This window comes from Hypomesus nipponensis, chromosome 9, assembly GCF_054491055.1.
Source record: "Hypomesus nipponensis isolate SF chromosome 9, ASM5449105v1, whole genome shotgun sequence".
NCBI classification, from domain to species: Eukaryota; Metazoa; Chordata; class Actinopteri; order Osmeriformes; family Osmeridae; genus Hypomesus; species Hypomesus nipponensis.
Window position 1 is genome coordinate 3,689,032 of NC_140369.1, and position 25,969 is coordinate 3,715,000.

A 25,969-nucleotide genomic window follows, 5' to 3' on the forward strand; every position below is an offset into this window, starting at 1 on the left:
ACCATCAGTTTTGATCTTCAGAGCCGTGCGCACCAGGGCAAACAGGGTGGCATTAAACATGACGGTGCCGTCACTGTTCAGGGGCATGTTCATGGCCACCAGCCTCTGAAGCACAGGGAGGGAGGGAGGGAGGGAGGGAGGGAGGGAGGGAGGGAGGGAGGGAGGGAGGGAGGGAGGGAGGGAGGGAGGGAGGGAGGGAGGGAGGGAGGGAGGGAGGGAGGGAGGGAGGGAGGGAGGGAGGGAGGGAGGGAGGGAGGGAGGGAGGGAGAGGACGTCAACACACTGGGCTCTCAGAGGTGAAGAGATAGGAGGACAATTACATTGTGATGATGAGCAGAGAGAGAGAGAGAGAGAGAGAGAGAGAGAGAGAGAGAGAGATAGGGAGAGAGAGATAGAGAGAGACAGGGAGAGAGATAGAGAGAGCCAAGGAAAGAGAGCCAGGGAGAGAGAGAGACATAGAGAGAGAGAGACATAGAGAGAGAGAGACATAGAGAGAGACATAGAGAGAGGGCTAAAGAGACTACCTTGCAGGCCACTCTATGAGGACACAGTTTGCCAAATCCCAGAGGAGGCTGAATACGACGGAGCAGAGTGACAACATCCAGATGTTTAATCCTGCCCCTGTGAGGGAGGGAGGGAGAGAGGGAGGGTGAGAGGGGGGTGAGAGGGAGGGAGGGTGAGAGGGAGGGAGGGAGGGTGAGAGGGGGGTGAGAGGGAGGTGAGAGGGAAGGAGAGAGGGAGGGAGGGAGAGAGGGAGGGAGAGAGGGGGGTGAGAGGGAGGGAGGGTGAGAGGGAGGGAGGGAGGGTGAGAGGGGGGTGAGAGGGAGGTGAGAGGGAAGGAGAGAGGGAGGGAGGGAGAGAGGGAGGGAGAGAGGGGGGTGAGAGGGAGGGAGGGTGAGAGGGAGGGAGGGAGGGTGAGAGGGAGGGAGGGAGGGTGAGAGGGAGGGAGGGTTAGCCAGCAGGGCCACAGGGAGAGTTGTTAGTTTAATCAACAAACACTTGCTAACAGGAGGAGAGTCCAGCCTCACACAGGACTGACACGGAGACAAACACAGAGGCTGAGACACTGGGTTGTGTTGGCTGCTCCCCAGCTCTTCAGACAGAAACACTTACTTAGCCTCCGGGTCATACTCTGACCAGATCCTCTTAAACTCATCCAAATGATGTGGGCCCAGGATGGACCAATCACGAGTCAGATAGTCAAAGTTGTCCATGATGACAGCCACAAACAAGTTGATAATCTACAAGTGCCAAAACAAAAGCTTTAGAGACAGCATGTGTGTGTGTGTGTATGCATGTGTGTATGCATGTGTGCATGTGGGGGTGTGTGTGCGTGTGTGTATGCATGTGTGTGTATGCGTGCGTGTGTGTGTATGCATGTGTGTGTATGTGTGTGTGGGTACCAGGAAGGCGCAGAGCATGTAGAAGCTGATGAAGTAGATGATGGCGAAGCCGCTTCCGCAGGTCATCTCCTCTCCTGGGTTGTAGTCTGACTCGGGGTCGCACAGCTTCCCCCCCACGCACGCCAGCATGATGTCCTGCCACGCCTCGCCGGTCGCACACCTGTCGCCACGGAGACACGCAACACCGCCAGCCAGCCGTGTTACCAGCCAACAGGGTAGGGCGGTTTTCAAATGAGGGTGGATCCGTTTTTTGTTTTGTTATAACTGAGGATGCGTCTGTTAAATACCATTTTCTTCATAAAAAGTGTGTGGGGACAGATTTGCCATTTTGAGAAGCAAGGCAAAAACGCTGTCGCTGACTTCCACCCTCCACACATCATCACCCTCCACCCACCTGAACAGCAGCAACACAGCCTGAGGAAAGGTCTGGAAGTTGTTGTTCCTGTTGATTTGGCTGCCGTCCACCATGGCGACCTTCCCAAACACCTGTAACAGGAAACGTCGCAAAAACTGAATCACGTGTTTTGCCGATACATGGTCGACAACGACCAGCCAACTGAAAAGTATTGAGAAAGATACGTAGATGTTTGATTAAACCAGAAGTGGTGATGATTTGTAACTGTGATGCTGCTGGCGATACATCACTTCCTGTTTGGTGAGTCATGAGGAGAGTCGTTGGGCAGACTCACCTGCATGCCGATCACAGCGTAGATGAAGAACAGCATGGCTATTAACAAGGCTACATATGGCAGAGCCTGGGTGAGGAGAGACAGACAGGCACAAAGACCAATAAGAATCCTGCACTTGTCCTGAGAAGAGGCAACTATCCAATGAGGAGCGGAGCTCACCTGGAAGGACTTGATGAAGGTCCACAGGAGGGTGCGGATGCCCTCCCCTCTGCTCAGCAGCTTGACCAATCGCATGACTCGGAAGAGACGGAAGAAGGTGATGGAGATGCGAGCGCTGTCCTCTGTGTTCTGTCGTGGGGGAGGAGTCAGCGTCAGGGGACTGGACGTGTGTGTGTGTGAGAGATTGTGTACTGACGGTTTAACAGGACGCCTGGCTGTGCTTTCGGCCGGCTCAGGTTAGACTGAAGCAGACAGACCGACTGTAAGATACATATCGCCTCAGTCTCTGCATCCCGGCGTCACCTAAAACCTCGCTTTGCTGGACCGTTGACACGGTAACAGAAGACGGGTCAGATTATTGCCAGATTGGGTGTTTTTCAGATTAGAAATATGATTAAAATCACAAAGAAGGCAGAACCTCCGACAGAAGTCAGAAAAATGTTCCAGCTAAATAGGAGTCAAGTTTGTGGTGACGTTGAAGTGGGGGGGGGGGGGCAATAAGTGACCCCCCCCCCATGCTGTGAAGATGAGCTGATATGTATCTGTAAGGACGGACTCCAAAGCAGCCGCCAAGTGTTCCTGACCATTCTGACCTATGGGACTAGGGAGGGAGGGGGAGGCTGGTGGGAGGGGGGAGGAGAGGGAACATGCTGAGGTAAACCTGGCCATACTTGACAGGGACATCATCTGAACAAGCATGGCACCCTCAGTCCAGAGTCACTGCATGCGGAGTCACAGTGGGACCAACCCTCAGGGGGTCGGCCGGTGGGTCAAAGGTCACAGCGGAGTGACCCCAGCCCGACCCTAGGGGGGGTCATCCCATGGGTCACTGACCCACACACCTGTCAGGAGGGAGGGGGGGGGGGCGATAGAGACCATGCGGTCGTGTGGACGCTACAAACGTGAGGAGCGAATCAAGTGCTCCCGCCGGACACACACACACACACACATAGCCACGTTTGAGGTACACACCTCACCTTCAAAATAACCTCAAACAGTTAAGATGAAGAGCGAAATCTTGACGAGGATAAGCAAACAAACAGAGAGAGAAACAAACCCAAACAAATCCATCTCAACAAAAATGCAAGGAAAAAATGAAAGAAAAGCTAACAACACAAACAAGTACAAATTCTGAAAATGGAAAACGTCAAAAACAAGAATGAGAGACAATGCTACAGAAGAGGCATGTCTTTGACGACAGGACGTGTCGTGGACTAAAAGACAGAAGAAAAAAAAACACAAATGCAAATCCAAACCAAGGGCTGGGGGGCGAGAGGGCGGGAGGGAGAGAGAGAGAGGGGGGAGGGGAGAGATGGACAGAGAGAAAGAGAGAGGGGGAGGGGAGAGAGCGAGAGAGAGAGGGGGGGGAAGGGGAGAGAGCGAGAGAGAGAGGGGGGGGGGGGGAGGGGAGAGATGGAGAGAGAGAGAGAGAGAGGGGCGAGAGGGCGGGAGGGAGAGAGAGAGAGAGAGGGGGGGGGAGAGATGGAGAGAGAGAAAGAGAGAGGGGGGAGGGGAGAGAGCGAGAGAGAGAGGGGGGAGAGAGAGGGAGAAAGAAAGAGAGAAAGAGAGAGAGGGGGGAAGAGAGAGAGAAAGAGAGATGGAGAAAGAGAGAGAGAAAGAGAGAAAGAGAGAGAGGGGGGAAGAGAGAGAGATAGAGAGATGGAGAAAGAGAGAGAGAAAGAGAGAAAGAGAGAGAGGGGGGGGAAGAGAGAGGGAGAAAGAGAGAGAGAAAGAGAGAGAGGTGGGGGAAGAGAGAGAGAGAGAGAGAGAGAGAGAGAGAGAGAGAGAGAGAGAGAGAGAGAGAGAGAAAGAAAGAAAGAGAGAGAGAGAGAGAGAGAGAGAGAGAGAGAGAGAGAGAGAGAGAGAGAGAGAGAGAGAGGGGTGTATCATCTTACCCCCTGCTCATCCACCTGAGGAGCCTCTGTGGGCTTTAAAATCAAACACCTGCGTTAACGACTCATTATGAACGTGACCGCCACCGGCAGGCCTCCATCACACCAAACACACAACACGTCTCTAAGCGGCTCGCTACGGCCGTCGACACTGCACTGCACACCCACTAGACTCCCACTCCCCAGACCGCAACACCTCAAAGGAAACTTATTCAACACTGAGACGGGAGGGGGGGAACAGAGAGGGCGGTGTCGAGACAGAACAGACTTGACGTACACCGTCACCACAACCTACAGGACGGTCGTAGACAGACATGAATCTTAACGCTTCTAGACATGTTCTGAAGGCTTCACCAGACTCCTACGTGTGACTTACGTTGCAGTTTACGACTTGACAAACAGAAGACAAATCACTGAGACAATTCAAGAACATTTACAGACTAACGACACAACTTTATCACTCCCCCCTGTGTAATGGAGATACTAGCGCTTAGTGGTCTGATGGTTCTTAACGGTTTAAATGGCATGTTTCAACGGTATGATAGTGATCGGAATTCTAATATATGGATGATGTAATTACGACGAATATGGCAAATTAAGGCCTGATGCAAGCAGAGTGTGAACTAATGGATCTGTGATTTTATTGAAGTATTATTACAGTATTAGTAGTCAGCGCGTGAGCTAAGCGATGCGTGAATGACCTCCCCTCTTTCGTCCTCAGTAACCTTGGAAATCACCTTTAAAACCTCAGGAAGTGAATGACACACTCAAGCATCTAAGCTGTGATCAACCTCAGCAAGCACAAACATGGAGCTAGAGGGGCTTCTGTCGAACACCTCGCTGGGCTGGGTTTCCTCAGCGACACACAGCGGTATCCTTGTGAACACTTCCTGGTCCTGGATTTTCTACTGCTACACTTCTCATGCATTATTTGTGGTTCTATCACAGCCTCCGCTGCAGAGAAACCCTAACACCACCACAGACGCACTCGAGCAGAACAAACTGTTTTTCGAGGGAAAATAAATGACAAAATACTGCAGAACGGGGGGGTAAAATATATGAAGGTAGCAGAACAGGAGAGAAACCATTTGTTACAGCTGGTAAGAGTAATGGTCCAGTTGTGGCGACCTGTATTGTGAGGATGATTTAGAACCTCCGGGAACAAGATTCAGACCTGGGTTTGGCAGCGTTCCAAATTCTGACCGTTAATTTGAATGCGAGCTGGAGGCCACAGCTAGACGTGGCGCTAAGTCCTCTGGACTGCACTGGACACGCTTCCATCCAGCTCCAGCTAATTCAAAATGGTTTCTTTCTACTTTCTATTTCACCCAGGTGTGAATAAACCCCAGCAGTGAGCGGGTCAGCGTCCTGGGCTCCGCGTGGCGCTGACCAAGAGCAGGAAACACAGCACACTCCAGACAGACACGGTGTCGTTCAACTGCTGTCGCGCGACGCGCTCACACCGTCGACATGAAAGTGCATCAAAAAACATAAATATGTAGGAGAATAAGCTTCTTTTGGTAACCCTGGCCGCAGCGTTGGATGGAGCATGCGTTTGGCATCGCCCTGTTGCAGACAAGCACTGAGCACGCGCACAGACACACACGCACGCACACACACACACACACGCCAGCGCGCGACAAGACAGTTGCATGAGGAAGAGCCGTCGGTGAATTGTTCAGCATCGCAGCGTCCCATGCATGCCGTTAGTGCCCTGCGAAGGAGACACCACCGGAGGGCGCTCTCACAGTCCAGTGCAAATGAGAAGAGAGGCAGAGGAAGAGAACAGGCGACCCAAAATAGGGAGGAATAACTCAAACGTCCAGTAAACGACAATAAAAAGAAAGAAAAACAGTAGAAAGAGACAGAGGGAGTCCAAAGCAAAATCCAGAAAGAAAACCAGAGCAGAAAAACAAGGAGAAGGAAGAAAAAGAGAAGAAGAAGAAGAAGAGGAGGAGGTGGAGGAGAGAGCAGTGGGTCATGCACCTGTCTGGCGAGGCCTACACACCTGCTCTACACCTGAGCACCTCTGGGAGCTGTAAGAGCTCACTACAGGGACACAGAGCACAACACAGAGACAGTCACTCAACACAGACACACACACATGAGCAGGGAACCTACCCCACCCCCCACCCCCCCCACCCCCGCGCTGGGGGGCACAGAGGTTACGCATCCACCCAGACTGACTGTGCGCTTCACTTGTTCCCAACCCCGTTTATTTAGGGCGTGTTGCGTTTCCGCGGCGCTGTCTCAAAGCTATACTTTACGATTTACGTCTGGAATTGACTTTTTGTCCTTCTATCATGTGTCGACCTCAGCTATGGTGACCATCGTACAAGTAAGTGAAGCTTGTAATGCCTTTACCAACCCTGGTCCTCGGGACCCCCTGCCCAGCATGTTTTAGACCAGGGGTTCCCAACCCTGGTCCTCGGGCCTCCCTGCCCTGCATGTTTTAGACGTTACCCTCTTCCAACACACCTGAATCACATGAATGGGTCATTGTCAAGGTCAGTGGAAGCCTGATAAACGACTCCTTCATTTGAATCAGGTGTGTTGGAGCAGGGAAACTAGCATGCAGGGCAGGAGGGCCTAAGGACCTCTGGCTGGTGTCCAGTATCTATCCTGTACTGTAGTGTCCAGTATCTATCCTGTACTGTAGTGTCCAGTATCTATCCTGTTCTGTAGTGTCCAGTATCTATCCTGTTCTGTAGTGTCCAGTATCTATCCTGTACTGTAGTGTCCAGTATCTATCCTGTACTGTAGTGTCCAGTATCTATCCTGTACTGTAGTGTCCAGTATCTCTCCTGTACTGTAGTGTCCAGTATCTATCCTGTTCTGTAGTGTCCAGTATGTCTGCAGCGTGCAGCGTAAGCAGGCGGTGCAGCAGCTGAGCTCCAGGGCCGTTCTGTCTGGAGGTGGAGGGAGAGAGGGAGGGGTGTGGGAGGATGCAGGGCGAGAGAGGAGGGTCACACTGCACAAAACAGGGAGGGAGAGTTTCCCTGAGCGGAACTGACCGGAGGTGTGACGTGGCCATACGCCATCTGTGAGGGGATGGAGGGAGGGAGAGGGGGGGTTGACATGGTAACGATGTTAGGGGGGAGATGGAGGACACCTGACCTTTTCCCAGCATGCATTTGGGGAGGTCAACAACTCGCTGGGCTCTGACAAGCTCTGACGATCACAATCAACGAGAATGTGCTGCGGAGATCTGTACTAGATCAGGCGACAACAGCCGAGGGGCTGGTGTGTCTGATCTAGGTGATCTAGCTCCATGAGAGAGCAGGGTGGGAGACAGCAGCATGCGATGAGAGCTAAACCAAAGAAACGAGGGGCGACCCACGCTTTGCAAGGACGTCTCTGTGAGAGGCCTTGTCAAACCAACATCAAACCACCACAAACACACACAAACACAACGCTGAGATCAGCACACCGAACCGATCAGATAAACATTACCGTAAATCAAACGACGTACACACACAATGTATACATCAACAGCCACACACACACACACACTCTCTAAATACCGAGACACACACACACACACACACAGAGAAGGCATGCGTGAACATCTACCATCCGTTTAACATTGAACACATGAGGAAAGGTCCACGGCAGCCTTCGGGAGAAGCCCCTCATGCACGACCAGGCTGAGTGCACACACGGTGGAGACACAGGGAGGCATGGAGGCTCCAGAGAAACGACACTGCAGCTCAGGAAGTGGAGCAGAGGCAGGCAGGAGGCCTGGGCTGTGCTGCCACAGTAGAGAGGGTACAGCACACTGCCTCTACAGTGCCGTCAGGTGGCTGAGCGGTGAGGGAGTCGGGCTAGTAATCAGAAGGTTGCCGGATCGATTCCCTGCTGTGCAAAATGACATTGTGTCCTTGGGCAAGGCACTTCGCCCTACTTGCCTCGGGGGGAATGTCCCTGTACTTACTGTAAGTCGCTCTGGATAAGAGCGTCTGCTAAATGTAAACACCTTCTGCAGCACGTCTAGTCACTGGAAACGCTCTGTTCGTTTGGGTTTGTATGTTTGTGCTCTGCCTGGTGCGGTATACTTTACATAATCTCACGTCAACCTGAAAATGACACTTAATTAACTAAAATGACTGCGAAAACATAATTTTTTATGTTTGTGTTTTGCATGCAAACTGCATGATTCGTTATGTGGCGTACGAAACATTAGTAGTTTGATTAGTGTATGGTTTTAGCTTGTAAAATCAGTACCCAACCAGCAATGCAGAAAGAACTACAGTTGTGGTCGCTTTAAGAAGTAGTCATCCACTGTTTTACCATGTCCTAACGTCTAACACGCTACCAAATCCAAGAAATCAAAGCTAGGTTAAGTTCAGAGATTTTAACACACTTCTGTTCGCTTTACATCAGACATAATCTTGGAACAAACGTTCTTTCATAGCCCATATCGATAAAACATTAGATGACTAATTGAGTTCCTAATCCATTAGCACTGAGAAAGGGGTTCCCAAAGATAAAGTTGTCACCAAACAGATTTACACGCAACAAGAGAGTTGGATTGTTGCCATACTTGCCTCGACAAGTTTCTATGGAAACAGAATGAACAAGAGTTAAAAGTGTTAGACAACCAATCGGATTCATGGCACTCAACACCCAGACTATAGATTACCATGGTAACAGGTAACAAAGTGCTAGTGAGGGAGTGTAGCCCACATTGTGGGCGCGCACGGTGGCAGGCAGTACACAGACAGAAAGTGTCAAGTTCTTGTCGTACATCGTTAATGGTTAGAAGTGGGAGGGCCATGGTACAGTAGAAGAAAAGGGTGTTTGGTTAATTCAGAAGGCAAACAGATCACTTGACCAACAGGACAGCACACTGACAGTGACAGTTGGACTGAAGCCTTAGAACAAAACCGATGACCAGTGACTAGGCTGATATGAGGGGTGACCTTGACTCTACGAACACAATATACCAATTGTGGGGATGCCTCGCATCTTCTTGTCTAATTGGATGAGTTCCCCTCTGGTAGGAGTTACAGGGTTCCCCAGGTAACAAGAAACTCTTTCATCGTGTGGTTTCTTTCATTAATTCCTAGATTAACTTGGGCCCAAGGGGGATGGATTTATAACTGCACTTTGATGACTGATTTTAAGCTCTTATTGTGTTTGTGACTAATGACTAAATGGCTAAATGTTTGTGATGTGTGTGTGTTGTGTGTGTGTGTGTTGTGTGTGTGTTGTGTGTGTGTTGTGTGTGTGTGTTGTGTGTTTTGCATTGTTTATGCGTCCTTTGCTGTTTTGTAAAATTAAAACTCAATCCGAGTTTGAATCTGAGTATCCATAAAATATGTGGACAATATACACTTCACAAACTTACTCACATACTTGGGAAGTTTTACGTAAGCGTCAATAAGTATGTTTGATGAGAAAAGTAGGTCAAACATCTATTTTTGTACAGCTAGAATCTATGTCTGTGAGGTTAAATGTATTTTGAGGTGTTTTACTGTAAAGTACTGGTGGTTAATCCTGTTTCTGAAGTGCTCTAAAGTGACAACTGACACTTAAACCACGTTGAACACAGCGGGCAGTTCTCTGAGGTACAGACGGCTGGAGGGGTTAGTGCTTTGTTGCAAGGCTTCAGTCCTACAAGACGAGAGAGAAGGGGGTACTTACGTTCACTTCAGTGATAGCAATATCAACGACGCTACCGACAACTATTAAGGCATCAAAAGTGTTCCACGCGTCAGTGAAATAGTGCTGTTAAGTCACCACACGGAAGGAAGGGGGGGAGATGAGAAAGACAGAGAAGAAGAAAAGACAGGGACACAGAAGAAGACAGAGAGAGAGAGAGAGAGAGAGAGACAGAGAGAGATAGAGAGAGAGACAGAGAGAGACAGAGAGAGACAGAGAGAGACAGAGAGAGAGAGAGAGAGAGAGAGAGAGAGAGAGAGAGACAGAGAGAGAGAGAGAGAGAGAGAGAGAGAGAGAGAGAGACAGAGAGAGACAGAGAGAGACAGAGAGAGAGTGCAGGAGAGGGAGAAGTGTGTGGAGGATGATTGGGGAGGACCAGGGAAGGAGAAGAGAGAGAGAAAGAGAAAAGTAAAGATTAAGACCTGAGTAATCAAAACAGAGGGATTAAGAGAGTCATTCTGTGGTCAGAGGAGGAGAAGGAGCCTAAAGCGGATCCTGCAGTAGCGGAAACTAGTCAGGTGACTCCGAACAGCCCAGGAACAGAGTTTGGGAAGGGTCTGGAGACAGGGAAGAGAGACATCTGGAGAGGAGGGAGGAGGGAGGGGGTGACTGGCCGGCTTACTTACATCAATCTCACTGAGAACAATGTCTACTATGCTGCCCATCACAACCATGGCGTCGAACACATTCCAGGCATCCCCAAAGTACCCCTGAGAGGGCCAGGTGGGTAGGACGAGGATCACGTTAGGACACCCAGCCGACAGCGGCTTAAACAGGATTCCTTGTCATGCAACTACACTCTATAGAAGCAAAGGGGGCCAGCCCAAAATAACACGTAACACATAATAATAAGATTCCTTCCAGGGAGGCTTAAGGCGGTGTGGCGCGCTGTTATCTTTGTTGCTGGGTGGAGAGACTAGTGTTGGGTGATTAGTGATAAAGCTAAAACAGGATGTGTTTCATTGGTTTTCCTGGTCATGCACGGGTAAGAGTCACACAGGGGTCTGAGCACTGCACAGCAAACCACTCTGCTTCTTACAAGCATCCTGTCTTTCTTCTGGACGCACAGCTGTTAGGGGGGCAGGGGGAGGGGGGGGGGGCGGGGGGAGACATGAGCACGGAACTTTGTAGAGACGTCACACAGTCAGTCTGAGTCAAGGTGATTGGTTCTTGGAATGGACGGGAAGAGGATGTCAAGTGCTGTACATCTAACACAGTGTGTGTTTGCATGTGTGTGTGCAGGTGTGTGTGTGCATGTGTGTGTGCAGGTGTGTGTGTGTGCATGTGTGTGTGCAGGTGTGTGTGTGCATGTGTGTGTGCAGGTGTGTGTGTGCATGTGTGTGTGCAGGTGTGTGTGTGCATGTGTGTGTGCAGGTGTGTGTGCGTGCGTCTCTGATGCATCTTAGAGGTGCATCTCTTGAAAGGCGCTATGTACAGTCATTGTAAGTGGTGATGATGGTGGTGGGGGTGGTGGTGTACCCGGGGTTTGAAGGCGATGAGCTTGAGAACCATCTCCACGGTGAACACGGTGGTGAACACCATGTTGAGGATGTCCATCACGTAGTTGAAGAGAGCTGATTGGCCGTAGTGCTGCACACAGACAGGAAAAGACGACAGGAAAGAAAAGGGTTTTACAGTAGAAACACAGTAGTAAATGTGACTTCCTGTAGGAGTTCCAGACAGGGGTCCCTACCTGCACGGCCAGGCACAGGGTGTTGAGCATGATGAGGACGAACATGATGTACTCGAAGCCCGTGGAGTTGACCACGTACCAGAACTTGTACTGGTACGGGTTCTTAGGGATGTACCTTCTGAGAGGGCGGGCCTTCAGGGCGTACTCCACACACTGACGCTGTGGGGGGGACAGGACACACACCGTCACACACACATACACACTGTCACACATACACACTGTCACACACACACTGTGACACACACACACTGTGACACACACACACCAGGTAACACACACACACTGTCGAACACACAGAGTCGAAAGAACACAAGCTGTTCAACACACACACACACTGTCCAGCACAAACACACACTCCCGAACTGTACAGACAGAAGTGCTGACCTGGTTCTTGTCCAGCTCACAATTCTTGTACTCCTTCTCTCCCTGCTCCTGGAAGGTGACGATGACGAAGCCCACAAAGATGTTCATCATGAAGAAGGCGATGATGATGATGTAGATGATGAAGAAGATGGAGATCTCCACCCGGTAGTTGTAGATGGGACCCAGGTTCTCCCTGTTGGAGTCGATGGCCTTGTACAGCAGCCTGCAACACAGAGAGGGAGGGAGGGAGGGAGGTAGGGAGGTAGGGAGGGAGGGAGGGAGGGAGGGAGGGAGGGAGGGAGGGAGGGAGGGAGGGAGGGAGGGAGGGAGGGAGGGAGGGAGGGAGGGAGGGAGGGAGGGAGGGAGGGAGGGAGGGAGGGAGGGAGGGAGGGAGGGAGGGAGGGAGGGAGGGAGGGAGGGAGGGAGGGAGAGAGAAAGAAAGAAAGAAAGAAAGAAAGAAAGAAAGAAAAAAAGAGAGGGGGAGAGAGAGAAAGACAGACAGACAGTTTAAAAAAGGCTACAAGTGACACAGATGTGTGTGTGTGTGTGTGTGGTCTGGTTTAACTCCCCCTGTGGGGACCAGAGCTGTGTGTGTGTGAGTCTTACGAAGGCCAGCCCTCGAAGGTGGAGACGGTGAACAGAGCCATCATGGCCATGAGGACGTTGTCGAAGTTGAACTCGCTGTTGTGCCACACTCTCCTGTGGAGGGCCGGCTGGTTCACATCCCCTTCCTTATACAGGATGTAGGTGCCCCTGCAGGGTCAGAGGTCACAGCACAACTTGTAGTCAATGCAAACCCAATCAAATCTACTGTTATTTGTACGGCCCTTTTCACAAGCAATGTCACAGAGGGCTTCACATACTCCCATAGAACTGCAGCTAAACCAAACCCTCAAATCACCACTGCAGGCGCTAGTAAAGCATTCAGAACACTCCTATACGAAAGCACACCACACTACACACGGCAGAATGTCCTATATCGGTTACATGAAGAAAGAAGACTGACTTGCACTCTTCTGGGCTAGACTTGGCTTCGTCTGTGCAGCGATAGAACTTCCCCTGTGGGGGAGAAACAACAATGTTTGAATGAGAGGGCTGGAGGTGGTGGTACTGGCAGCCAGTACAGGCCTGGCCCTGGGCAGGCCGGGGCTGAGGGGCTGATGCATGCTGGGAGCTGCTGACCTTGAACAGCTGCACTCCAATGCAGGCGAACATGAACTGCAGCAGCGTGGTGACGATCATGATGTTGCCAATGGTCCTGATGGCCACAAACACACACTGGACCACGTGCTGCGGGGGGGTGAAAAGTCAGGCGGTTGGTGTCGTGGTCAAATGTAAGCACAGGTTAGGTTAGAGAGAGAGAACACTGTTGGAGAGTTTGAGGTTAAATTGCAAAGGGATGGTGATTATCGGGTGAGGTAGGACGTTCTAGCAGGATGACAGTGTTGCCTAGGTGAGGTAGTGTTGCCTAGGTGAGGGAGTGTTGCCTAGGTGAGGTAGTGTTGCCTAGGTGAGGTAGTGTTGCCTAGGTGAGGGAGTGTTGCCTAGGTGAGGGAGTGTTGGTGAGGTAGTGTTGCCTAGGTGAGGGAGTGTTGCCTAGGTGAGGTAGTGTTGCCTAGGTGAGGGAGTGTTGCCTAGGTGAGGTAGTGTTGCCTAGGTGAGGGAGTGTTGCCTAGGTGAGGTAGTGTTGCCTAGGTGAGGGAGTGTTGCCTAGGTGAGGTAGTGTTGCCTAGGTGAGGGAGTGTTGCCTAGGTGAGGTAGTGTTGCCTAGGTGAGGGAGTGTTGCCTAGGCGAGGTAGTGTTGCCTAGGTGAGGGAGTGTTGCCTAGTTGAGGTAGTGTTGACTAGGTGAGGGAGTGTTGCCTAGGTGAGGGAGTGAGGTACCTTGAGCCCCTTGGCTCTGTTGATGGCCCTCAGGGGACGGAGCACACGCAGCACCCTCAGGATCTTCACCACCGAGATGGCAGAGGACCTGGGGGACAACACCACAAGTCACCACAGGGTCACCACCAGGGTCACCACCAGGGTCACCACCAGGGTCACCACAGGTCACCACCAGGGTCACCACCAGGGTCACCACCAGGGTCACCACCAGGGTCACCACAGGGTCAGGTCAGACTCTGTAGAGACACTGCAGTGTGTTTGTGTGCTGGCGAGCGTTTGCGAGAGTTAATAGAGACTTTGACAGAGAGTGGAGAAACAAAAACGTCGTTATAAAGAGAGAGGAGAAACAAATGAAAGGAGAAGAAAAGACTGTGGACGTGAATGACTGGAGCCCAAACCCTAACCCTGCTTACTGGATCCCAAAGGACACCAGGGAGACTAAAGACTGTGGACGTGAATGACTGGAGCCCAAACCCTAACCCTGCTTACTGGATCCCAAAGGACACCAAGGAGACTAAAGACTGTGGACGTGAATGACTGGAGCCCAAACCCTAACCCTGCTTACTGGATCCCAAAGGACACCAGGGAGACTCCCACCACCAGCAGATCCAGCAGGTTGAAGTAGTTCCTGCAGAAGGCTCCTTTATGGAGGAAGGCTCCGTACGTAGTCATCTGAGGAAAGCACAGAGCATGTTAGAGAGGGAGCATCAGGCCACAGGCATACACTGACACACACACTGACAAACACACACACACGCACAGACACACACATACACACACACAGATTTCACACACACACACAACGACACAAAACACACTGGCAACGGTTCACGTCAAATTCAAACACGGTCACAAACACACAAACATCTACAGTAAAGTCGTTGAAATATTCAGTTGGAAATACTCCCCTAACTTCATCTCACACACACACACACACACACACACACACACACACACACACAAACACACACACACACACTTCATCACTCGGTTTCAGGGTGGCGAGGTAAGAGCAGTAAAACACAAGGCTAGCCTAGTCTGTCGCCACCCCACGGCACCCCGGCACATGAATGTAGCAGTAAGCCATTCCTTTCACAATGGGCTACAAGGAGGGCGGCCGCAATAAAACATGCAGTTTGTTGTGGCGCTGCGGAGGAGGGCGGGGAGGGATATCGTCATTACCTGAGGGGGGCGCTGTTTAGAGCCATTGGAAAGTCGAACGCCCTTACTCTCACATTCATGTGGGGCCGTTCTTAAAGCACATTCCGTTATGTTCTTTAACAGTTCTAGAATAAAAGGGGAGGGGGAGGGTGGGTGGGGGGGGGAGGGTGCAGCTCCCGACTTCAGAGAAAACTCTCATTAAACTCTCAGCAGGCAGAGAACAAACCAGCCAGACAGACGTCTTGTTCCAAATCATAAATGTAAAGGATTCGTCTTCCGAGTGCATGGAAATGCAAGGGCCCCGTCAGATTGACAGCTCCACACAGAGACGACAGAGAGGCGAGGCTGTTAATCCACAGCCCTCAAACCCACAGACCCAAACTCAGACTCCAGACCCCCAGGAGCCGGGCGGGAGTCTCTGATGGGACGGCCACATTTCGATGCACTCGGTTCAGGGGGAGAGAGCAGACTGACCCATGCTCGATGCGACCATGGTTGGTTTTGCCCCCTCTTTTATGGCTTCTTATCTGAGTAGCGAGTCAGTTGGTCAGAATGAGGAATGAAGTTGGATTTACCGGAGCAGCCCTTTTGAGACACGCGCTCTGCACCCTTCACTAAATGACTGCCCCCTTTTTCCCAGGTCAACTTCGGTCAAAGCCAAATGTTCTGACAGCCCATTGATATCTGTTACATTCCAAAAGAGTTGCATCATTTTGCTTTAGTCGTAGACACAAGGTTGTGTTGTTCAAATTCGAAACCTTTTTGATATCGGTGTCGCCTTCCCAAACATGAACGTGAAAGAAATCTTTGTTTGTGTCCATCTCCCTGTTCATAATCTCCTAAATTTGTAAATTAAACAACTCTTAGTGTAGGTGTGAATGTTGGTGTTAGTTTGTGGGATGTTGCTAATGGTCATTCAAATGTCTTTTTTTTCCCTTTCTTTCTTAAAAGAGGTGCCATGAAGAAGAAAATAAAAGTCAAGTAAACGAAAACAAACAAGCCAGGTTGATCTGAGCGGCAGGTGACACACAGGGAGAGAATGCAGCAAGGCTGTCGTTGTCATTAGAGGGGTTACCTTCAACACGATCTCAAATGTAAACATACTAGTGAAGACATAATCTGCATAGCCTAGGACCTGTAAGGCAACCAGACGTGTGCAGTGTTACTGGGGGGGAGGTTAGTTACAGCACAGTGGGGAGGACACGGACATTTACCTTCAACAGGATCTCAACAGTAAAGATAGCCGTGAAGGCATAGTCAAAGTAACCAAGTATCTGCAAAGAGCAATGTACATGTTTAACAGTCATCAAAAGCACAGTGCAGTCATTTCTAAAAGGGAGGAGACTTGGGCGGGAGAGAGCGTGGAAGGTGTCCGTAAAGAAACTAGCTTTGTGTCTTTGTTTACTCAGTGCCCGTCAATTAGTTCCATGTTGGCTCCTTGTTACCAAAAGGTGGATAGAAGAGATGACTTGTTCACACTGGTCAACTCATCAGAATGGTCTGATGGTGCCAGTCCCAGTAGCTTAGCTGAACTTTAACGTGTTGGAGTGTCTCTCAATGGAGCATGGGAGAAAAATTAGGAGAAGGAGGAATAATGATCATTGTACCATTACTATATAAAATACGTTACCACTACGTTCCAGCTGTATATCTAAATATTTGACTATTGGACATTGTTCTACAAAAATACACAGATTTGACCACATCACTCCATAGAAATTAATTACTGTTAAAACATTATTCTGTTAAATTACATTTCTCTCACTATGTTAGTCTCAAAAAATCCTGTTCAACAAACTTTTCTTAAATACAGAAAAATCACAAAACCCTATAAGTTTGTAAAATTTGAAAATCAGTAGCTTGTTAACATTAATTCTAAGGTAACTACAGTCCGATAACACCTAGCCCTAGGCCTAGCCCAGCCCCTGGACGGTGCCTGACTGCATGCGGGGGAGGGGCTTCTGGGAGGGGGAGGGGCTTCTGGGAGGAGGAGGGGCTTCTGGGAGGGGGAGGGGGCTGAACTTACGATGTTCCTGGCGGAGAAGTTGCGTATGGGGTCCTCTGCCGCCAGGGAGACGGAGCTGAGCATGATGAAGACCAGGATGAGGTTGGTGAAGATGTGATGGTTGATGAGCTTGTGGCATCCCACTCTGATCCTGCAGAGTACATGTGAAGACAGTGTGTGTGTGTTCATACTGGGTGTATATATGTGTGTACTAGTACAGACAGAGTACATGTGAAGACAGTGTGTGTGTGAGTGTTGCTATAGTGTGTGTGTGTGTTGCTATAGTGTGTGTGTGTGTTGCTATAGTGTGTGTGTGTGGGGTTATTGCTATAGCGTGTGTGTTGCTATAGTGTGTGTGTGTGTGTGTGTGTGTGTTGCTATAGTGTGTGTGTATGTTGCTATAGTGTGTGTGTTGATATAGTGTGTGTGTGTTTTGCTATAGTGTGTGTGTGTGTGTGTGAGTGTTGCTATAGTGTGTGTGTGTGTGTTGCTATAGTGTGTGTGTGTTGCTATAGTGTGTGTGTGTGTGTGTTGCTATAGTGTGTGTGTGTGTTGCTATAGTGTGTGTGTGTGTGTTGCTATAGTGTGTGTGTGTGTGAGTGTTGCTATAGTGTGTGTGTGTGTGTGTTGCTATAGTGTGTGAGTGTTGCTATAGTGTGAGTGTGTGTGTGTTGCTATAGTGTGTGTGTGTTTCTATAGTGTGTGTGTGAGTGTTGCTATAGTGTGTGTGTGTGTGTTCCTATAGTGTGTGTGTGTGTGAGTGTTGCTATAGTGTGTGTGTGTGTGTGTTCCTATAGTGTGTGTGTGTGTGTTGCTATAGTGTGTGTGCGTGTTGCTATAGTGTGTGTGTGTGTGTTGCTATAGTGTGTGTGTGTGTGTGTGTCGTACGGGTTGGTGTTGCTGAAGATGAAGAAGGCGCTGCCCTCGGGGATGGGGGTGATCTTCTCCTTCTTGATGAGCTCAGAGATGGGGGGCCTCGGCCCTGCAGGGACCTCAGGGTCTTCATCCTCTGCTGCACACACACACACACACACACACACACGGTATCAATACACACACACACACACACACACGGTATCAATAAACACACACACACACACGGTATCAATACACACACACACACACACGGTATCAATACACACACACACACACACGGTATCAATACACACACACAAACACACAGTATCAACACACAAATGACCCCCAAGGTGAGCAGTAGGACATGCTGCATGCAGTGGACCCCTGTCACGTGTTCTCTACCTGCTTCTTCTTCCTGCTTCTCCTCTTCCTCCTCCTGGGAACACAAACCACATCGGATTAACACAAGAGACCTGAACTGTGTTGAAAATGTGAGATTGTCAAGATGAGAGACACTGACAAACAGCAGGAGCTCTGCTTTTTCATTTATACCCACACATAGTCCTGGGTGTACTGTACAAACACACACACACACACATCACACACAATCAATCATGTGTGGATAAAAACAACACCAGGTTGGAACCTGACCTCTTCTTTCTCGTCCTCCTTTATGGGCCTTTAGAAAGAAAAGAAAACACACACACACAAACACACACACACACACACACGTTGAGCATGTAGGACGCACATGTATATACCACTGACACATTCCATAACCTCATTGTGATGCTTGAACTTTCAGTGCCGGCGACGTGATCAGATTACTTGCAGGGACGAGGCTATGGATTAGATTAGAACTTCCAGATTAGAAGGGCTGATTGAGTTAGGTTATGGAGCAGATTATGACCCTTTATACCATGGTCTGGGTGAATACTCGATTCTGATTGGCTGCAGGGGTGTCCGTTATCAGGTGATAATGTACACCTACTAAGTTGTTCCAGCAAAACTGTCTTTTCACTGTTCTAAATTATTGCACTGGCTACATAGTATACAAGACTGTACAAAGCGTCTGAAATAGGTAACCATAACGACAGGGACGCAGTCAAACCTTCCTTTTACAATTTTGAAAGACTTGAACAAGCTAACATGTACTCACAACTATGAGTGCCTTCAAAATTTCTTTTAACAAATGTTATCATTTGGAAAAATGTTACTTTTCTGAATGTAGTGTGTCAGTATCACGTAACCGCTCATCTCACATCCCATCCGCTATTCACCTCGCTAGTCAAACTACTTCAGACAGGTTGCGGCCAACACAACAACATGCCAATTAGCTCTATTTTGTCCATGAAAATCGTGATATTGATTTGTGGACAATGACATGGCTGGTTAGCTAGCTAGTCTTCTTGTCAAACATATTGTCAAATTATATTTAGGCTACTGTTTGTCAACCCTGCACAATGTTATTTCCTTTGAATCTTGCTAGCATAACATTAGCTATGCTTGCTGTCGGGCTAACAGCTCAGCCAAAGGAAAGCCAGTGTTGGTTCTATGAGCTGAGCAGACTAGAAATATCAGAGTTGACCTACGTTGAAAATCGTTAGATTTCTATTGCAAAATGCATTAAAACATAAATTAATGTTTGTAAAAAAAAAGAAAGTTGGCAAGTGACCATGGCATAAGCGGGATGATGACCTTCGAGGTGTACAATATCCTCCTATAATGGACTCCGCCTCATCCATTATAGGATGATATTGTACACCTCGTCGGGCATTATCCCTTACTTCTTGTCCCCAGGGGCGTTGAGGGATTCTGCGTCTGCCAGGTTGTCCACGGCGATGGCCAAGAAGACATTCAGCAGGATGTCTGGGGAGGGGGGGGGGGGGGGGTCAAGGACTACACAGGACAGGAAGTGACGCCTGGCCGGTCTGGTGGCTAAACTGTGCTCAGAACCACACAGGTGCAGAGCTAGATCATGACACTTAGATGTAAATAAAGGTGTGTTGGAAGAGGCAAGGCATCTACAGCATACAGGAGAGTGAACCTGAGGATCAGGGTGAGAAAGGAACATGCAGCTCTCACACACACACTCACACACACACACACTCACACACGCTCACACACACGCTCACACACGCTCACACACACGCTCACACACACGCTCACACACACGCTCACACATGCGCGCGCTGAGACAGGCCTGTGCAGAGAGGATACAGTTTCCGCAGATGAAGAGGATGATGAAGTAGATGCAGACGATCATCCCTGAGGAGGAAGGCCCTCCGTACGCCATGATGCCGTCGTACATCACCGCGTTCCAGTCCTCACCCGTCAGGATCTGACACACACACACGCACACGCACACACACACACACTCGTCAGTGCCCTGTGGCAGAGGTGGCAAACAGGGGGGCTGGGTAGTGGGCCTACTTGGAACACAGTGAGCAGGGCTTGGGGGAAACAGGGGGGCTGGGTAGTGGGCCTACCTGGAACACAGTGAGCAGGGCCTGGGGGAAACAGGGGGGCTGGGTAGTGGGCCTACCTGGAAAACAGTGAGCAGGGCCTGGGGGAAACAGGGGGGCTGGGTAGTGGGCCTACCTGGAACACAGTGAGCAGGGCCTGGGGGAAACAGGGGGGCTGGGTAGTGGGCCTACCTGGAACACAGTGAGCAGGGCCTGGGGGAAACAGGGGGGCTGGGTAGTGGGCCTACCTGGAACACAGTGAGCAGGGCCTGGGGGAAACAGGGGGGCTGGGTAGTGGGCCTACCTGGAAAACAGTGAGCAGGGCCTGGGGGAAGTTGTCGAAGGTGCTCCTCTTGGTCTGGGTCTCGTCGAAGTTGAACTTCCCCCCGAACACCTGCATGCCCAGCAGGGAGAAGATGATGATGAACAGGAAGAGCAGCAGCAGCAGGGAGGCGATGGACTTCATGGAGTTGAGCAGCGACGCCACCAGGTTACTGAGAGACTGCCAGTGACTGAGGGAGAGACAGAGAGAGATATGGGGGAGAGAGAGAGAGGGAGAGAGAGAGGGTGGGGAGACAGAGAGAGAGAGATGGGGAGAGAGAGTGGGGAGAGAGAGAGGGAGAGAGAGAGATATGGGGGAGAGAAAGAGAGGGAGAGAGAGAGAGGGTGGGGAGAGAGAGAGAGATGGGGAGAGAGAGAGAGATGGGAAGAGAGAGTGGGGAGAGAGAGAGAGGTGGGGAGAGAGAGAGAGAGAGAGAGAGAGAGAGAGAGGTGGGGGAGAGGGAGAGAGAGAGAGAGAGAGGGGGGGGGGGAGAGAGAGAGAGAGACAGATGGGGAGAGAGAGTGGGGAGAGAGAGAGAGGTGGGGGAGAGACAGAGAGGGAGAGAGAGACAGATAAGGAGAGAGACAGAGAGAGAGGTGGGGGAGAGAGAGAGAGACAGATGGGGAGAAAGAGGGGGGAGAGAGATGGGGGAGAGCGAGAGAGATATGGGGGAGAGAGAGAGAGGGAGAGAGAGGGTGGGGAGAGAGAGAGAGATGGGGAGAGAGAGTGGGGAGAGAGAGAGGTGGGGGAGAGACAGAGAGGGAGAGAGAGACAGATAAGGAGAGAAACAGAGAGAGAGGTGAGGGAGAGGGAGAGAGGGAGAGAGAGAGAGAGAGGGGGCAGAGAGATGGGGGAGAGCGAGAGATAGATGGGGGAGAGAGGGGGGGGGGAAGAGAGAGAGAGATGGGTGGAGAGAGAGTGTTGTACGCATTTAGACACAGGTTCCCGCAAACACACAAAAATATCAAAACACAAACGCACACAGAAACACCACGCTGACAGGAGAGACACACACCCACACACACACACAGGAGAGACCCCACACACACACACACACACACAGGAGAGACCCCACACACACGTACCGCGTGACCTTGAAGATCCTGAGCAGGCGCACGCAGCGGAACACGGAGATGCCGAGCGGGGACATGACCTCCAGCTCCACCAGGATGGTCTCCGTGATGCCCCCGCACACCACGAAGCAGTCGAAGCGGTTGAACAGCGACACAAAGTAGGCCTGCAGGCCCAGGCTGTACATCTTCACCAGCATCTCACACGTGAACATGGCCAGCAGCACCTTGTTGGCATTGTCTGGAGAGAGAGAGAGAGGGGGGGGTCAAATTAACAATGTGTGTGCGTGTTGGGGAGTCGGGGGGGTCAAATGAGCTGTGTGTGTGTGTGTGGGAGCGTGTGTGTGTGGGAGTGCGTACCCTGGACCTGTGTGAGCCAGTTGGGCTGGTTGTAGTGTTCTGAGGAGATGGTGAGGGTGTTGAGGAACACCAGGATGATGACCAGCCAGTAGAAAGGAACCGACTTCACCGCCAGACGGCATTTCCTCCTGCAGAACCTGTTCCAGCGCCGCCAGCGCCGACTGAGGGGGGGGGGGGGGGGGGGGGGGGGGGAGCAGTTACCATGGTGGCTAAATGTGTGTGTGGGGGGGGGGGGCTGGGTAAAGGGAAGTGGTGTCATTTACAAAGGAGATGAAAAGGGGCGGGGCTACTTAGGGGGTGTTTCCACGTGTGTGGGGTGGGAAGAGGCTGCTTCACAAGTGTTACATGACTGTAGACTGCAGCAGATCGACTAATACACTGGAACCACTAACAGGCTTTTGGAGCGAGCAAGACACACGGAAAACAAACAATTATAAAGCTGTTTAAAGTTAATTAGTTTAGGACACCATATCAACATGCTGGCTCTCTTAAGGCTATTTTAGATGCATGAGCTTAATTGACTGAAAATGAAAGTCTGGAAGAACACATATACAAGAGTAGAGATAGCTGGAGACAGCGTAGACAGACAGGCAGCCCCAGAAGTACCAGACAACACCTCGTGCAGACAGACAGCAGACAGTCAGCAGACAGTCAGCAGACAGCCAGCAGACAGCCAGCAGACAGTCAGTAGACACCCAGCAAACAGCCAGCAGACAGCCAGCAGACAGTCAGTAGACAGCCAGCAGACAGTCAGCAGACAGTGAGCAGACAGCCAGCCAGCAGACAGTCAGTAGACAGTCAGCAGACAGCCAGCAGACAGCCAGAAGACAGTCAGCAGACAGTCAGCAGACAGCCAGCCAGCAGACAGCCAGCAGACAGTCAGCAGACAACCAGCAGACAGCCAGCAGACAGCCAGCAGACAGTCAGCAGACAGCCAGCAGACAGTCAGCAGACAGTCAGCAGACAGCCAGCAGACAGTCAGTAGACAGCCAGCAGACAGTCAGCAGACAGCCAGCAGACAGTCAGCAGACAGTCAGCAGACAGTCAGTAGACAGCCAGCAGACAGCCAGCAGACAGCCAACTAGCAGACAGCCAGCAGACAGCCAGCAGACAGTCAGTAGACAGCCAGCAGACAGTCAGCAGACAGCCAGCAGACAGTCAGCAGACAGTCAGCAGACAGTCAGTAGACAGCCAGCAGACAGCCAGCAGACAGCCAGCTAGCAGACAGCCAGCAGGGCAGCATGCAATGACAGAGTCCATAGGAGGAGTCACTGACCTGAACTTTGACTTTGAAATTTTTTGACTAAAAGAAACGGGAGAGGTAGTCAAAGTTTACTTAAATCCGGTCTCGTCGGTGTAGCTCGTGGACAGAGACAGGCAGGACATTCATGGACAACTTTTCAGGGACAGAATGAATGAAACATTGATAAGTACTTTCAAAAACAACGAGCCGAGAGAAGGTGAAACAGCACAGAAGCTGAATCTACCTTTCGTTTTTTACTTTTTTATATAAAGTAATGGTCAGAGCCCTTCACGGTTTGAGGTTGAAAACTTTGCGGGAGGCAGATAACAGCAGGGCTGACTTGGTTGGATGAAAGGAATGTCATTACAGAAGGTGAGGCCCAGCGCTAACATAGCGCTACGTGCTACCTGAATCATCGTTAGTGTCTAACAGTAAGATGACAGAGATCCAGCTCGACTCCTAGTTAGTCATAGTGGTTCTAGTCCTGCCTTACAATTATTTAGAGCTGTTGTACACTTGACCTTATATGTTTATCGTATGCACCTTCCTGCCACAGTAAATTCCTTGTTGGTGTGAATTTTTTTCCCGGATAAAGATGAATTTGTGTGTGTGTGTGCATGTGGGTTGTGGGCACGCATGTGTAAGTTGAAGGAGCGTATGTGTGTGTGTTTAGGAGTGTGTGTTGTAGGAGTGTGTGTGTGTGTGTGTGTGTGTGTGCAGGCGCACCATGTGGGTCCGCAGCACGGGGTCTTCTCATCCTCTCCGTTCACGTGCTCCGTGTTCACAGACTCTGTCTCGCTGGCCGGAATGCTCGCTGGAACGGCACACAGAGAACACATCACACACACACAGAGAACACATCACACACACACAGAGAGCCACCAAGAAGTCCCACCAACGCCATACACACACACAGGCAGACACACACACAGGCAGACACACACACAGGCAGACACACACACACACACACACACAGGCAGACACATACACACACAGGCAGACACACACACAGGCAGACACACACACAGGCAGACACACACACACACACACACAGGCAGACACACACACACACAGGCAGACACACACACAGGCAGACACACACACAGGCAGACACACACACACACACAGGCAGACACACACACACACACAGGCAGACACACACACACACACAGGCAGACACATACACACACAGGCAGACACACACACAGGCAGACACACACACACACACACACACACAGGCAGACACACACATCAGCGCACAGCCCAGAGAACAGAAACATCATCCGTCCGTCAGAGAAACAGAAATGAAGATCAGCATCACGCCAGGTATTTCAGAGAAATCCCTTTTTTAGAGACACAAAAAAAGAACAGAAATACACCACTGTCTGAGAACTACGTTTCCCAGACAGCCAACGCATCAGACACAGACACGAGGATGGTGGCGTCTAGCTCGACCTGACCTTGAGACCCTGCCATGTTTACCCTCAGTAAAGTCTGCTTTGGAATCTACTGTCTTTGTCATTATCTGTGCTTGTTTGTCTTGTCTCATAATGTCAGTTAATCACCAAGGTCACCAAGGTTAGCACAGATCGTGTGCGGAGCCTCTGCACTGACCCAAACCTCCAACGAACACGACGACGTTCCCTGTGAGAGAACAGACTGTCGGGACGCACACACACTCACACACCCTCACACACATGCTCGCTCACACGCACACACACACACACTCACACACCCTCACACACATGCTCGCTCACACGCTCACACACACACATGCTCACACGTGCTCACACACACACACACACACAGCAACTTCCACGTTATTTGTTAGCTTTGATTCGGGAGTCATAAAAGTGCTCTCTCTCTCTTTCTGGAAATCCTGCTGACTGGTGGAGTTGTGGTGATCTGGGTTTAGCCCCGTTTGGCTGTTCACACTGAGCCCTGTGGGGCGTGGAGGACTGGACTGTCTGCTATCAGACCCAGGCGCTGTGTGTGTGTGTGTGCTTCTGCTACTCTGCTCCTTGTCTGACTCCTCCACGAGCGAGGGAGGGGGGGGGGGGCGGAGGCATATTAATAAAGTCTGGACTCATTCAGTCTGGAAAACAGCAGGAGAGAGGGGCCCCCCGGGGGTGAAGGGTTTATCGAACAGAGAGAAAGAACCCCAAAAAAGAATGAAAGGAAAAGAAAGCAGAGGTTGGAGAGATTGTGATGCTGAAACATAGGGGGTCAATCACGATAGCACTGCACAAGCGCCGGGGAAGGGGAGGGGGGAGGGGGTGTACATTGGGGCTGTGCATAAGTCATTGAGAACACACTGGCTTACAAAGACACACACAGCAACATCAAACCAGCACTTTTCCTCTTTCATTCCTCCTTTTTTCCCCTCTTTCACTTCCTCTTCTTCTTTCAATCTCTCTCTCTCTCATTCTCTCTCTCTCTCTCTCTCTCTCTTTCTCTCTCTCATTCTCTCTCTCTTTCTCTCTCTCATTCTCTCTCTCTTTCTCTCTCTCATTCTCTCTCTCTTTCTCTCTCTCATTCTCTCTCTCTGTCTGACACACACACACACACACACCTTCTGAAGGGAAACCGGGGAATTTACCATGAGTGTCGGAGGACTGGCTGAACCACCCAAACCTTCCTTTCTTCTTCTCTGTGAGGTCAGCCAGAGTCACCCCTTCACGTGTGAGGCATGCAAGCCCATGCATTCACACAGTCAGCAGCACACAGCCGGGACACATG

The 25,969-nt window shown here is 50.7% G+C and overlaps 1 protein-coding gene across 1 annotated transcript in view; it reads right to left on the minus strand.

Annotated features, from left to right (window-relative positions):
• cacna1da (calcium channel, voltage-dependent, L type, alpha 1D subunit, a) overlaps positions 1 to 25,969 on the minus strand; it is a 72,159-nt gene that overhangs the window by 13,722 nt on the left and 32,468 nt on the right. The window contains exons 9-36 of the mRNA XM_084705635.1: positions 23,957 to 24,044; positions 23,264 to 23,290; positions 21,988 to 22,148; positions 21,643 to 21,868; positions 20,540 to 20,747; positions 19,991 to 20,111; positions 19,558 to 19,639; positions 18,422 to 18,449; positions 18,173 to 18,206; positions 17,801 to 17,924; positions 16,934 to 17,063; positions 16,122 to 16,181; positions 14,312 to 14,418; positions 13,747 to 13,834; positions 13,046 to 13,153; positions 12,870 to 12,922; positions 12,470 to 12,616; positions 11,885 to 12,086; positions 11,501 to 11,659; positions 11,287 to 11,397; positions 9,790 to 9,873; positions 2,252 to 2,380; positions 2,093 to 2,158; positions 1,798 to 1,889; positions 1,404 to 1,563; positions 1,114 to 1,241; positions 525 to 621; positions 3 to 105 (exon numbers count right to left, since the gene is read on the minus strand). Coding sequence (XP_084561761.1) covers positions 3 to 105; positions 525 to 621; positions 1,114 to 1,241; positions 1,404 to 1,563; positions 1,798 to 1,889; positions 2,093 to 2,158; positions 2,252 to 2,380; positions 9,790 to 9,873; positions 11,287 to 11,397; positions 11,501 to 11,659; positions 11,885 to 12,086; positions 12,470 to 12,616; positions 12,870 to 12,922; positions 13,046 to 13,153; positions 13,747 to 13,834; positions 14,312 to 14,418; positions 16,122 to 16,181; positions 16,934 to 17,063; positions 17,801 to 17,924; positions 18,173 to 18,206; positions 18,422 to 18,449; positions 19,558 to 19,639; positions 19,991 to 20,111; positions 20,540 to 20,747; positions 21,643 to 21,868; positions 21,988 to 22,148; positions 23,264 to 23,290; positions 23,957 to 24,044 — 3,123 coding nt within the window. The remainder of the gene's footprint in view (positions 1 to 2; positions 106 to 524; positions 622 to 1,113; positions 1,242 to 1,403; positions 1,564 to 1,797; positions 1,890 to 2,092; positions 2,159 to 2,251; positions 2,381 to 9,789; positions 9,874 to 11,286; positions 11,398 to 11,500; positions 11,660 to 11,884; positions 12,087 to 12,469; positions 12,617 to 12,869; positions 12,923 to 13,045; positions 13,154 to 13,746; positions 13,835 to 14,311; positions 14,419 to 16,121; positions 16,182 to 16,933; positions 17,064 to 17,800; positions 17,925 to 18,172; positions 18,207 to 18,421; positions 18,450 to 19,557; positions 19,640 to 19,990; positions 20,112 to 20,539; positions 20,748 to 21,642; positions 21,869 to 21,987; positions 22,149 to 23,263; positions 23,291 to 23,956; positions 24,045 to 25,969) is intronic.